This window comes from Aquarana catesbeiana, linkage group LG02 (genome assembly GCF_042186555.1).
Source record: "Aquarana catesbeiana isolate 2022-GZ linkage group LG02, ASM4218655v1, whole genome shotgun sequence".
NCBI lineage: Eukaryota > Metazoa > Chordata > Amphibia > Anura > Ranidae > Aquarana > Aquarana catesbeiana.
In genome coordinates, this window is record NC_133325.1 from 685,894,133 (window position 1) to 685,908,676 (window position 14,544).

Sequence of the window (14,544 nt, forward strand, 5' to 3'; positions counted from 1 at the left end):
AGGGACAACTTCCAGGCCCTCGTCTTCCTTCTGCCTGTCCGTCTCAAGAACGATGAACGGGCCCGGCTGTCTCCAAGTTTTTCCCTCCTGTCCAGACGCCAGACCTTTCCCACCCCTTCTGGTGGGGCCTTCTGTTCCTGCACAAGTTCCTGGTACACCCGTGTTAGTATGGGGTGCACTCCCTTGGCTGGAGTGTTCTTCTCCTGTACAAGTGGAGTTAGAAATCTTCTTACAAAGTCAATGTTGGTCCCAATAATAAGGGAACTTCTATCAGCCCCAGAAGGGCGAGGACACACCACTTCCAAGGTGTCGAAGGTCTCAGCCTTTCCTGCCACAATTGGATCAAAAGGCTCCCGCTCTTCTCTTCATCTTCTTCTCTTCTTCATCTTCTTCTTCATCTTCTTCATCTTCTTCTCTTCTTCATTTTCTTCTCCGGGTCGCTCCGCACCCATGATGGCATGGAGGGAAGCTCCCGCTGTGTGACGCGTCTCCTCTTCTGACGGTTCTTAAATAACGGGGGTCGGGGCCACCCAATGACCCCGCCCCCCTCTGACGCACGGTGACTTTACGGGACTTCCCTGTGACGTCACGGGGAATGCCACAGGGAAGTCCCGTCATGTCCCGTGCGTCAGAGGGGGGGCGGGGTCACCGGGTGGCCCCGACCCCCGTTATTTAAGAACCGTCAGAAGAGGAGACGCGTCACACAGCGGGAGCCTCCCACCATGCCAGCATGGGTGCGGAGCGGCCCGGAGAAGAAGATGAAGAAGAGAAGAAGATGAAGAAGAAGATGAAGAAGAGAAGAAGATGAAGAGAAGAGCGGGAGCCTCCCCCCCCATGCAATGGGTGCAGAACGGCCCGAGGAGAAGAAGATAGAAGAAGCCGCGGAGGAGATGCTGGACGAGAATGCCGTAGGAAGAACCAGAAGAGCCAGAAGAACCAGAAGAAGATGAAGGAAGATAGAAGAAAGAATAAGAATTTAAATAAAGGAATTGTCAAAAACTGTCTCTTGTCATTTTTAACATTTTTGACAGTTTTTAGTGAAATGGTAGGCATTTCACACAGGGGGGGCGGGATCTGGGGGTCCCCTTTTTAAAGGGGGCTTCCAGATTCCGATAAGCCCCCCGCCCGCAGACCCCCACAACCACCGGCCAGGGTTGTGGGGATGAGGCCCTTGTCCTCATCAACATGGGGACAAGGTGTTTTGGGGGGCTACCCCAAAGCATCCTCCCAATGTTGAGGGCATGTGGCCTGGTACGGTTCAGGAGGGGGGGCGCTCTCTCGCCCCCCCCTCTTTTCCTGCGGCCTGCCAGGTTGCGTGCTCGGATAAGGGTCTGGTATGGATTTTTGGGGGGACCCCACGCCGTTTTGTTTTTTTAATTTTGGCGCGAGGTTCCCCTTAAAATCCATACCAGGTCTGGTATGGAATTTAGGGGGTCCCCCACGTCATTTTTTTTTTAATTTTGGCTGGGGTTCCCCTTAATATCCATACCAGACCTGAAGGGCCTGGCATGGAATTTAGGGGGACCCCCACGTCATTTATTTTTTTAAATTTTGGTTCGGGGTTCCCCTGTGGGGAATTCCCATGCCGTTTTTATCAATGAACTTCTATGTGTATTATCGGACCGGCAATGCAATAGCCGCAAGTAGTTTTAAATGACTTTTTTCCTTTGAAATGTCATTTTGCTGTCAGACTGTTCTAAACACGGGAAACATGCGCCCCTTTACAGGCATACGAAATTTAAAGGGATATTACACTTTTATTGTTTGACTTTAAGCATTATTAAAATCACTGCTCCTGAAAAAACGTCCGTTTTTAAAACTTTTTTTTGCATTGATCCATGTCCCCTGGGGCAGGACCCAGGTCCCCAAACACTTTTTATGACAATAACATGCATGTAAGCCTTTAAAATTAGCACTTTTGATTTCTCCCATAGACTTTTAAAGGGTGTTCCGCGGCATTCGAATTTGCCGCGAACACCCCAAATTGTTCGCTGTTCGGCGAACTTGCGAACAGCCAATGTTCAAGTCGAACATGAGTTCTACTCGAACTCGAAGCTCATCACTACTCTGGGGTACGGGCTGTCTTCCAGAGAAAATGCTAAGTTTCTGGTATGCATTTCCAGGGTATGTGAGGTTTCCCTTCTGGCATTTTTCCACAAAATTTCGTATAGCTGTAAGGAGCTCTGGTTCAACTGTGGTCAGGCGTGGCCAGGAGGGGACTTTTACCTTGACTGATTTCACTTGTGTGGAGCTAGTAGGGCTCTCACCTGCCCTCTCCTGATGTGTCAGACAGAATTTGGTTCTGTCAGATAGTTTCACACTGTTACCTTGGAAATTTTTAGGGACACCCCTCCTCCACTCTAGTAGGGCATAAGTGCGAGAGGTCTCATAGTCTGGTCACATAGCGACTACCCAAGCCTTCCTATCTGGGGACAATGCCTGTACAACTTCTTTTACATGTTTTTCTTCCCAGTCTTCCCCTGGGAGTTCAATTGCCACGCTCGCTTCTGAGCGAGCGCCTTCCGCTTCGCACCACTGAACTACAGTGACAGGGTTCATCCTGGTGCTTTCTGGGGTATCTGGGGGGTCAATTGCAGAGTCACAGAATATCCCGGATGAGCCCCCACGTGTAGCAAAAACCCCGCAGGAGCTGCTGTATTTTAATTGGGCCTGTACTCTGGTTTCTCTCAATCCCCTTTGACACAGCGGTGATGTAACATGGTGTGCAGTAAAAACCTTTAAAGACAATTTCACAATACACAATGTAACATACCTTTTTGTCTTTACCTTTGATAGCCAGTCTCCACTTGGCTGATAATACAAAGGAAAACAACACTCACACAAAATTACTTCAACAAGAACTTTGTTTACTGTATTTGCTTTAGAGTAGAACACTACAATAGTTGTACTGTCAGGCCAATGTAGCATGACAGTCAACAGATTTCAGCTTACAAAGATATTATACAGATATAGAGTGTTTGAATTTACTTGCCAGTAATGTGCTAAGGAAATAGGATAAATAAAAAAAGAAAGAAAAAAGAAAAAGGAAAAAAAAGGAATTGGGGATTTGGAGGAGCCAGAAATCAATATAAGCCACTTTCTTGAGTTAGCAATACATACTTTAATAAAAATATGTGCAAGCATAATTCGTTCCAGAAACATGCTTGTAATCCAAAGCACTTGTATATCAAAGCATTTTTTTACAGGGTATAAAAGAGAAGAGAGGCACCTCTAAGTGTAGCAATAAGTTGCTAAATGTTGTACCTTCATTAAATGTAACCATATTGCTACACTTAGAGGCTCCTCTCTTCTTTTTTATACTCAGTTGTGACATGACACTACTCTTATATTAAGACATTGCTTGTATATCAAGGCAAAAATTTCTTGCAAAACGCTCTCAAACCAAGTTACTCTCAAACCAAGGTTTTACTGTAATGTCCCTTCATCGGTGGTGTCACTGGAAGAAACACCATTATAAAGTTCCTCCTACACCCCGGCTCTACCCTTTCTGGCTACAAAGCTCACCACCCCCTCCCCCCTCACCCCCCCTCACCCCCCCCCCCCCCCAGTACAGAGCTCACACTAGCTGCATGCTAAATCTCCTTTGAGATAACTGTCACTGGAAGTTCCCTTTTGGAAAATTTATTCTCACCTCCTGTTCCGGTGGCAGCTGCAAAAGTTAGATTTTTTCCCATCACTTTCTGAGATTCAAAATGTTATTAAAAGTCTAGTTTTTTTTTTAAATAGATTTTTTTTCTTGTTGTTGGCTAGGTTGTTCTCCCTATGCAGGTTTTACCATGTTTTTAATATCTCTATGGTCATTTTCATTTCAGGCTTGCAGCCAGTATCTGAAAGATACCAACATGCTTTTTATCGGTGGGCTGCTGGTGGCCATATCAGTAGAGAAATGGAATTTGCATAAACGGATTGCCCTAAGAGTGTTGCTCCTTGTTGGAGTCAAGCCAGCCCTGTGAGTTACATCTATGAATGCCTGTATAGGTTCAGAAGCAAGGTTGTGGGTGTTATTATCATTATTATTATACAGGATTTATATAGCGCCAACAGCTTATGCAGCACGTTACAACATAAGGGCAGACAGTACAGTTACCATACAATTCAATACAGCAGGTCCATAGGGCCCTGCTTGTTAGGCCTTACAATGCAAACGGGAGGGTCATATGATACAAAATGTAATAACTGTGGGGGATGGGCTGATAAAGAAGATAAAAGCATACAAATAGTATTAAAAGCCACGGGAGGCTAACAGCTGAACCAGGGAGGAGGTGTGAATTAAGAATAGGAGAGATTCCAAGAACAGGACCTTGTGGGACCCCAACAGAAAAAGGAAGAGGAGAGGAAGAGGTAGAATTGTAGGTGACACTGAAGGTGTGGTGGGATAGGTAGGAGGTGAACCAACAAAGAGTACATTCACGGACAGTGACGTTTTTTGAGGTGGAGGGGGTAGTCAACCATATTAAAGGCAGCAGAGAGGTCCAGGAGTACAGTGTAGTGACAATTGGATTTAGCCATTAGTAAATCATTTGTGCATTTTTGGAGAGCAGTTTCTATGGGGTGTTGAGGGCAAAATCCCAACTGAGGAGTATCTAGAAGGTTATTCTCAGTGAAGTGGTAGCTAAGTTGGTTGTAGACCAGGCGTTGAGTTTGGAGGAAACGGAGAGCAAGGAGATGGGACGTGGGTTGCTAAGATTGGTGGGATCCAATGAGGACTTTTTAAGTATGGGGGAGGGACTAGTGCATGTTTTAGAGAGTTGGGGAAGATGCCAGAAGAGGGGGAGAGATTGGAAATGTGAGTTAGAGAGTGTAGTTAGAGAGTGTAGGATAGAGCCATATGGTCACTATAGTATTTGCAAGGGAACAGGGTCCAGGAGGCATGTGGTTAGGTGGGCATTAGAAAAAGGTTTAGCATCCTCATCTATAGTAGTGGGGCTGATTGAGGGAAGTATTGAATTTACCTGTGGACCTGGAGTGTTAAGTGGGAGAGAAATCTGTATAGTGAAGACAGTGGTGCCCTGTCCATTAGGGGCTCACGGGCGCCGCACCCCCTATAAAATAAGTGCTTGGCAATGTGGAGGCAGGAATTGTATTTTTGGAGGACAGCTGGTTGAAGTCTTTCTGAGACAGTCTTATGCCACAGATGCTCTAGAGCAGTGATGGTGAACCTTGGCACCCCAGATGTTTTGGAACTACATTTCCCATGATGCTCATGCACTCTGCAGTGCAGCTGAGCATCATGGGAAATGTAGTTCCAAAACATCTGGGGTGCCAAGGTTCACCATCACTGCTCTAGAGCATGGCTAGGTCCTTTGAGACTTCTGGTATAGCTGTTTTCCAAGGTTGCAGGGGTCAGGGCCTGATTCTGTGTGTAGTGAGGGGGGCGAGCATGTTGCGGGAGGATGACAGTGAACTGTTGTGGACAGAAGTGGCCAGGTCGGGGCAGGACAGGAGTGAGATTTTGTCATAGAGGTGGTCAGTAGCAGAATAGAGAAGAGAAGGGTTAAAGTGGCTAAGGTTTATTTGTGCAACTGTCAGGCAGTTGGAGGAAGAGGAGGTGGAAGATAGGGAGAGAGTGTTGCTGATCAAAAAGATAGGTTAAAAAAATATTTATAAGTTGTGATGTGGTGTTAAAAAAATAAATAAATGGCTAGAAGTGATATTTCAGGCATGTGTGGTTACTCTAGAAATGACTCACTTATTGAGTTTTTATACCTCTTCAAAACTGCCCACCCCAATACGTGCACACACACACACACACACACACACATTTAGGTTTTAGTCTTTCCATTGCTTCTTGGTGGTCAGACTTATTAATTGTGATGCACAGTTCACACTACTGGAATTGCTTAGAGATATAAAAAGCTACCTTTACCATGTCATTAACCTTTTAGCATATATGTGTCATGTCAGTAAAGCAGCTTAATATAGTTATTTATTTCTTATTTGTTTCTGGAAGTCTTGTACATTTGGATTATGTTGCCACCTACAGAAAGTATGGACACTGGCCAGCATGCCTCAGTGTTCTAGGAAGATGGGTGTCTTTTCTATGCTCTGCTGATAAAAATGTAACCTTTTATACTAGCTACAGATTCCAAATTTGTTTCTTATGAGCTGGCATCTATAAGCAGCTTTCCCAAACAGCCTTTCCTAAACTTGACTTTGGAGTGCCGTACCCGGACCACATTTGACTGAACCATAGAGCTATCCTGAAATGTAAACTTTGGGCACTGGAATCTGCATTGTGGTGCTTTTCAGACCTATGCGTACTAGTAAAATTTAGCCATGGAGTTATTTGCTGATCCAGACCCATGGCATTGCCTCAGCACTGAACACTGAAGACTCACTTCTTGAACAGGCTGTGTGGATAGAGTACTGGGAGCTACCTCATTACTAGGAACACTGAGTATAGTTTAGATCTTTAATTGGCTCCACCAGGCACGGCCACATCTTGTTTTATTCAGGGAGGACTTCACTGCAGTTTTGCAAGACTTTATGGACCTAATAGCACTAATAATTGCTGGCTTTAACCACAGAGGCCATAAGCACACTCCCCCACCTTCCCCTGTTTCCTTGATATGCCCACAGCATTTCAGGTTAGAGGTCGACCGATATGGGTTTTTCTCTGGCCGATGCCAAAGCCGATATTTAGAAATCGTGGTGGCCGATGGCCGATATATGAGGCCGATATATGATTCCCTTCATCTCATAAAATCTAACAGTTAGACCCCTTTCACACTGGGGCGTTTTTCAGGCGCTTTTGGGCTAAAAATAGCGCCTGTAAAACGGCTCCCCTGCAGTCTGTGTGAAAGCTCGAGTGCTTTCACACTGAGGCGATGCGCTGGCAGGATGTTAAAAAAAGTCCTGCAAGCAGCATCTTTGGAGCGGTGTATACCACCACTCCTGCCCATTGAAATGAATGCGCACCGCTGCCGAAGCGCCTGCAAAGCGTTTCGGCAGCAGCGCTTCAGGGGCGCATTTAACCCCTTCTTCGGCCGCTAGCTGGGTTATAAGCGCCCCGCTAGCAGCCGAATAGCGCCACTAAAATGACGGTAAAGCGCCACTAAAATTAACAGCATTTTACCGTCAACGCATGCCCGCTCCAGTGTGAAAGCAGCCTTAAGTAATAAGTGATACAGAAAATTTTTTATATTTAAACATTTATTAAACAAAACAAACCTTCAATCAGTTCACTTGTATGTAGAATTTAGATTAAAAAAAAAAACTATATCTTAAATATTAAATACACAAAAACAGGTAATCAAAACTTTTGGACGAAAAAAAATGGGCTAACTTTACTGCTTTTTTTTTTTTTTTTTTTTAATTTCATTAGTGTATTTTTTTTTTTAAAATTGCGTTTGAAAGACAGCTGCGCAAATACCGTGTGACATAAAATATTACAACAACCGCTATTTTATTCCCTAGGGTCTCTGCTAAAAAAATATATATAATGTTTGGGGGTTCTAAGTGATTTTATAGCAGAAAATACAGGATTTTTACTTGTAAGCAACAAGTGTCAGAAAAGATTTAGTCTTTAAATGGTTAAACTGAAAACTTCTCCACGGAGTTCAGTCTATTGATAAAAGAACCTGAAAGAGATACAATGTATCTTCTTATCAGACTTGGCAGGCTGCCCAGGGAGGAGAGAAGAAAACTTCAGACAACTTGCAATTGACTTCAATTACAGAAGTCATTTGCAAGTCCCGCTGAATCGGCTTTTTTTATCAGCACAATCGGCCGATGCCGATTAAGTAAAAAAAGCCAAATATCGGCCGATATATCGGTCGACCTCTATTTCAGGTCCTTGAGAACTCAGCCACTAAGACCCTGTCCAATGCTGAGTCTCTCAAGGCCCTGATGGAGGAGCTTACACCTGAGGAGTCATAGTCTTCTGCCATTACTCTCAAACTGAAAGAGACTGTTTCATTTCCCCCTATTTTAAAACTTGAGGAGCAGCCCATAGCCTTTACCAGTGCTGTCCTTAGTCAAGGCTCATATAGGGCTCCTAGGACTGCCAAGACCTTTTAGGTCTTCTTTTAATGAGACTGGAAAAATCCTGACAAGCTTTTACCTCATTAGAATTAGCCTTGTACTAGTTTGAGGAGGATTTTGTTAAAAAAATGATGGCCCCCTTTCTGGATCCAGTAGTATCCTGTCCTAATAATCCATCCACTATCACAGTGGAGGATGTACCTATCTCTAAGGACACCATTAATAAGTGACTGGGGACCCTTTTTAGAACCTTGGTCTCTTCTAGGCCCTGCACTGCAACCTTTCTTGACTATGACCTTAATCTTTCAAATCTTAGCTGACTGGTCTGTGGCCTCAACCTCCAAGTTTGGCATCCAGTCAATCTACAAATCTTGGAAGTTCCAGTCTTTCAAACTCTCAGAAAAATCTTTGGCATGAGGAGGCGCCCCACTTTTCAAAGTAGGAGGAAATCTATTAGCCTTTACGAACACTTGGCTAGCTTGCATCTAAGGTGCTTGGGTGCAGGTAGTAGTTTTCAGGAGTTGCAAGCTAGAGTTTCACGGGATCTCAAGGCTGTAAATGTCTTCATTTAGGCACAGAAATTCACATGGAATCCACCAAATCTGTCACAGCCTCCCTTCATCAGGGAGGCTTTCTGCCATCTGTGGACATCAAGAACAGATGTCCCTATTTTTCCAGCTCATCGGTTAACCTTTGGCTTTGCTGTGGGTCCCCTAAACTTTGAGTTTGTGATCCTGACATTTGACTTGTCCTCTGTATCTCCGGTATTCACCAAGGTACTGGCCCTTATGCTAGCTAGTAATGAGCTGAACGTACCTGGGTTCAAGATGCTGGATGTTTGCTGAACCACACCAAAATTCCAATGTAAATCTGAACCCAATAGAAGTCATATGGAGCTAAATCTTTAAAATAAATTCTGACCATTTTTAAGGCTAATATGCAAGGGGTTATCAAATAAGGGGCACAAGGAGCTGAATATTACACAAATGCAAAAAATAAAATAAAAAAAGTTTTTAATATTCCGTTTAGCAGGGATCAGCTTTTTTTAATAATACTTAAAGTGAAGGTTTGTGCACATATGTGGGGGTGGGGAGAGCTCTTTTTTTTTTAGGCGGGTTCTTAGTGCTTGGGTGTAATTTTATTTTTGACAAATGTATTCACTAAAACGTTAAACAAAATCCCCTATGTGATATAATTTCTTTGCGACAAGCTCTTTGAGTCATATTAGGGGCCTTTTAAAATTTTGATGTCTCATTGAAGCAAATGGAGCACAGATCATGATCCACTAGCTTCTACCCTGGCTGTTGCAGCTAGAGAAAGTGACCACAGAAACTGGAAGTGACATTATACACATAATTTTTGGGTTCTTTACAGATACCCGGTTGGCACTCTTCATGAGGGTCCAGGGCCCACAGGTGGGAGAGCAGAGCTCAGGAAGCAGGGCAAGAGGGATCATGCTGGGAGGCAAACTTCCAGTGGTCACAGAAATCACCCCCCCCCCTGTCCTGACATATGGAGGTAAAGGGGAAAAGGGGTTAAATTACCAGTGAATGACATTTCCCAGCTGCATTTGTACTGTTTGTAAGTAAAGTGGCTGGGTATTCTCTTCATCTATACATATCCTTAGCCTATATGAGGATTTGGCATAGGTGTTAAGGGGAAGCCCACACAAAAAAAGGTATCAGACCTTTATCACTCATCTGATCCAGATTTAATTGGACAATGCCAAGGCAGCTTCGCTTCCCAGCCTTGTCTGCCATTTACATCTCTGACCTCCAGGGTCAACAGCAAAGTGAACAGATTGGTTTACAGGTAAAGGGATCCTCTAGCAGCAGCAGTGGGTGCTCTGGTAGCTCCATGGGATTACTACATTCTGATCTACACCTTTTCTCAGGTGTAGGCAAGACCAGCTACTTGCACCACCCCCCCTCTCAATAATAAAACTTCTGTACCTCTAAAATATCATTTCTATACCTCTATATGGTATAGAAACGGCGCAAAATAGTGTAGCACCAGCCCTGTTTATACCCCCCTGTGATATTTGTTGCACCCTCATTGAACTGTCGGACACAGCGAGGATAGTTTCCAACATAAAAAAAAAAATTTAGGGATACTTTCTTTTCTATGCGGCAAGAAAGCCACTGTAGGTGGGGCATTACCTGAATTAGGGGTGGGACATTCATTTAATATGGGCATGGCTATGCAACAAAGCAAGATAAACAAAAATGTGATGTAAAGCAAAAGTGGGCGTGGATTAAGTTACGCTGAATAGTGGGCGTGGCTTAAAGGGGTGTGGTTAAATAGAGTCTGAGATGACTTACAGTGCAGAATGTGGTAATGTTAAATAGGGAATGTACAGTGCAGAATGAGGGGGCAAGAGGACTGGGCGTCACCAGGGCAGAGGATTGGGGGACAGCAGAAGACTGGGCGACAGCAGGGCAGAAGACTAGGTGACACCAGAGGATTGGGTGACAGCAGGGCAGAGGACTGGGTGACAGCAGAGGACTGGGTGACAGAAGGGTAGAGGACTGGGTGACAGCAGCGTAGAGGACTGGGTGACAGAGGACTGGGTGACAGCAGGGCAGAGGACTGGACGATAGTAGAGGACTGGGTGACAGCAGGGCAGAGGATTGGGTGACAGCAGGGCAGAGGACTGGGTGACAGCAGGGCAGAGGACTGGGTGACAGAAGAGGACTGGATGACAGCAGAGGACTGGGTGACAGCAGGGCAGAGGATTGGTTGACAGCAGAGGACTGGGTGACAGCAGGGTAGAGGACTGGGTGACAGCAGAGGACTGGGCGACAGCAGAGGACTGGGTGACAGCAGGGCAGAGGACTGGATGACAGCAGAGGACTGGGTGACAGCAGGGAAGAGGACTGGGTGACAGTAGAGGACTGGGGGACAGCAGGGCAGAGGACTGGGTGACACCAGAGGACTGAGGGACAGCAGGGCAGAGGATTGGGCTACAGCAGAGTACTGGGTGACAGCAGGGCAGAGGATTGGGCTACAGCAGAGTACTGGGTGACAGCAGGGTAGAGGACTGGGTGACAGCAGAGGACTAGGTGACAGCAGGGCAGAGGACTGTAGGATAGCAGAGGACTGGCTGACAGCAGAGGACTGGGCGTCAGCAGGGCAGAGGACTGGGTGACAGCAGAAGACTGGGCGACAACAGTGCAGAGGACTAGGTGACAGCAGAGGACTGGGTGACAGCAGGGCAGAGGACTAGGTGACAGCAGAGGACTGGGTGACAGCAGGGCAGACGACTAGGTGACAGCAGAGGACTGGGTGACATCATCTTAATCCTTGTCAGTTTACCTCACCTTTTTACGTCTATCTAAAAGTCTAAGGATAGAAGTAAAAAAGCTGACAAAGATCAAGATGGTATTCATGCAACACTGTCCTGACTGTGAGACATCGGGCAGAGCAGTTTTCAACACAATTTCTCACAGTCCAGTGGCTGCAAAAAAACAAAACAGCATTTTTAGACTTTTTTTTTACCTTCATGTCGCTTTCTGCCTCAGAAAGATGGCGCGATCATCCCTGAGGCTGGCCGCACCCCCCCTCCCCCAGTGATAGGCTGGATCACCCCTTGGCTGGCCACGCCCCCTCATGAGTCCCGACCAGTGGCAATGAAGGAGGTGTGCCAGCTCCTCGGCATCAATCAGAGCCCTAACCAGCTGAACAGCTCTGCAGCTGGGGGAGCCAGAGGAGGGATCTGTTAGTGTACCGCATAGGATAGTCCCCTCCACACACCCCTGCACGATCACCCGTAGCCTAGGGTACTTAGGGAACTCAGTCAAGTAATTGCCAGACCATTTTTCCTAATTTTTTCTGACAGTCTACTGACTGGAATGGTACCAGCTGATTGGAGAAAAGCCAATGTAGCACCAATATTTAAAAAGGGCCCAAAATACATCCCTGGGAATTACAGACCAGTTAGCCTAACATCAATAGTATGTAAACTCTTGGAGGGGATGATAAGGAACTATATACAAGATTTTAGTAATTAGAACGGTATCATTAGCAGTAATCAGCATGGATTCATGAAGAATCGTTCTTGCCAAACCAATCTATTAACCTTCTATGAGGAGGTGAGTTGCTATCTAGATAAAGGAAGGCCCGTAGACATGGTGTATCTGGATTTTGCAAAAGCATTTGACACGGTTCCCCATAAATGTTTACTGTACAAAATAAGGTCCGTTGGCATGGACCATAGGGTGAGTATATGGATTGAAAACTGGCTACAAGGGGGAGTTCAGAGGGTGGTGATAAATGGGGAGTACTCAGAATGGTCAGGGGTGGGTAATGGGGTCCCCCAGGGTTCTGTGCTGGGACCAATCCTGTTTAATTTTTTCATAAATGACCTGGAGGATGGGGTAAACAGTTCAATCTCTGTATTTGCGGACAATACTAAGATAAGCAGGGCAATAACTTGAGGTTATACGATGTGGAAACCTTGCAAAAAGATCTGAACAAATTAATGGGGTGGGCAACTACATAGCAAATGAGGTTCAATGTAGAAAAATGTAAAATAATGCATTTGGGTGGCAAAAACATGAATGCAATCTATACACTGGGGGAGAACCTCTGGGGGAATCTAGGATGGAAAACGACCTGGGGGTCCTAGTAGATGATAGGCTCAGAAGTGGCATCCAATGCCAAGCTGCTGCTAACAAAGAAAACAGAATATTGGCATGTGTTAAAAGGGGGTTAATTCCAGAGATAAAATGATAATTCTCCCGCTCTACAAGACTCTGGTCCGGCTGCACATAGAGTATGCTGTCCAGTTCTGGGCTCCAGTCCTCAGGAAGGATGTACTGGAAATGGAGCGAGTACAAAGAAGGGCAACAAAGCTAATAAAGAGACTGGAGGATATTAGTTATGAGGAAAGGTTGCGAGCACTGAACTTATTCTCTCTGGAGAAGAGACGCTTGAGAGGGGATATGCTTTCAATATACAAATACCATACTGGTGACTCCACAATAGGGATAAAACTTTTTCACAGAAGGGAGTTTAACAAGACTCGTGGCCACTCAATAAAATTAGAAGAAAAGAGGTTTAACCTTAAACTACGTAGAGGGTTCTTTACTGTAAGAGCGGCAAGGATGTGGAATTCCCTTCCACAGGCGGTGGTCTCAGCGGGGAGCATTGATAGTTTCAAGAAACTATTAGATAAGCACCTGAACGACCGCAACATACAGGGTGTAAAGTTCGGGGAACCAGCTAGATCGCAGGACACAGGCTCTTCACTCAAAAGGAGGTTTATTGAGCTTAAATAGCTTTACAGCAGCAAAAACAAAAGAAAGAGATTTCAGTCTCACCGACTTGCAAAGTCCAGAACTGCTATCGCAGTTAAACAGTCCTTGGTTTCTGTTGCAGGTAGCTTCCCCTGCCAGGAGGCTTCCAGGCAGGACACTGCTGTTCACTTTTGTTGCTGCACACAAAAACACCATCCACCATTCACATTCTCCTCTACACTCCTCCACACCCATCTATAACTTCCTGTCTTTTTTAAACCCACTTCCTCTGACATGTGAGTTAACCCTTTTTGTTCCCTTAAAGGGAGCACAGTCCAAACAGAGGGGAAACAGCATCCTTACAGGACCCAGCCACGGCGTCCTGTACATATCCCCCCCCCCCCGTGCCTCAAAGCCAAGGAGGTGGAGGCAACAGTGGAGCTCAAACAATGGACTCGGGAGAGGGCATCTGCATTTTGATGCAGTCTCCCAGGCCTATGCTCCACTACAAATTTAAATTCCTGGAGTGCCAGGAACCACCGAGTAACCCTGGCATTATTCCCTTTACCTTGTCTCAGCCATGTTAAAGGGGCATGGTCAGAAATCAGCCTAAACTTCCTCCCCAAAAGGTAATATCTGAGGGATTCCAGAGCCCACTTAATGGCCAGACACTCTCGTTCAATTATAGCGTAGTTTTTCTCCACTGGTGTTAACTTCCTACTGAGGAAGATTACCAGGTGCTCCTCTCCATGAACAACCTGTGACAACACCGCTCCCAATCCTACATCGGAAGCATCAGTTTGGACAACAAACTTTTTTGAAAAATTGGGTGCTACCAGGACAGGGTGTTGGCACAGTGCCGACTTGAGCTCCAAAAAGGCCTTCTCAGCGTCTGCATTCCACTCCACCATGACCGATTTCCGAACCTTATGGGGCGTACACACGGTCGGACTTTTCGGCTACAAAAGTCCGACGGACGCCGATGAACCAAATCCGGCGTACAATCCGATCGTGTGTGGGCTTCCCCGGACTTTCAGCGGACTTTTCCAGTCGCAAATCTGACGGACTTTAGATTTTGACATGCTTCAAATCCTTACGTTGTAACTCCGCCGGACCCACAAATCCGCTCGTCTGTATGCTAGTCCGACGGACAAAAACTCACACTAGGGCAGCTATTGGCTACTGGCTATCAACTTCCTTATTTTAGTCCGGTGTACGTCATTATGTACAAATCCGTCGGACTTTTGTGTGATCGTATGTAGGCAAGTCCGTTCGTTAGAAAGTCCGCCGCAAGTCCGCCAAA

General features: G+C 45.7%; 1 protein-coding gene across 1 annotated transcript in view; it reads left to right on the plus strand.

Annotated features, from left to right (window-relative positions):
• Nucleotides 1-14,544, plus strand: part of SLC13A2 (solute carrier family 13 member 2) — a 123,995-nt gene that overhangs the window by 51,817 nt on the left and 57,634 nt on the right. The window contains exon 3 of the mRNA XM_073616762.1: nucleotides 3,834-3,970. Coding sequence (XP_073472863.1) covers nucleotides 3,834-3,970 — 137 coding nt within the window. The remainder of the gene's footprint in view (nucleotides 1-3,833; nucleotides 3,971-14,544) is intronic.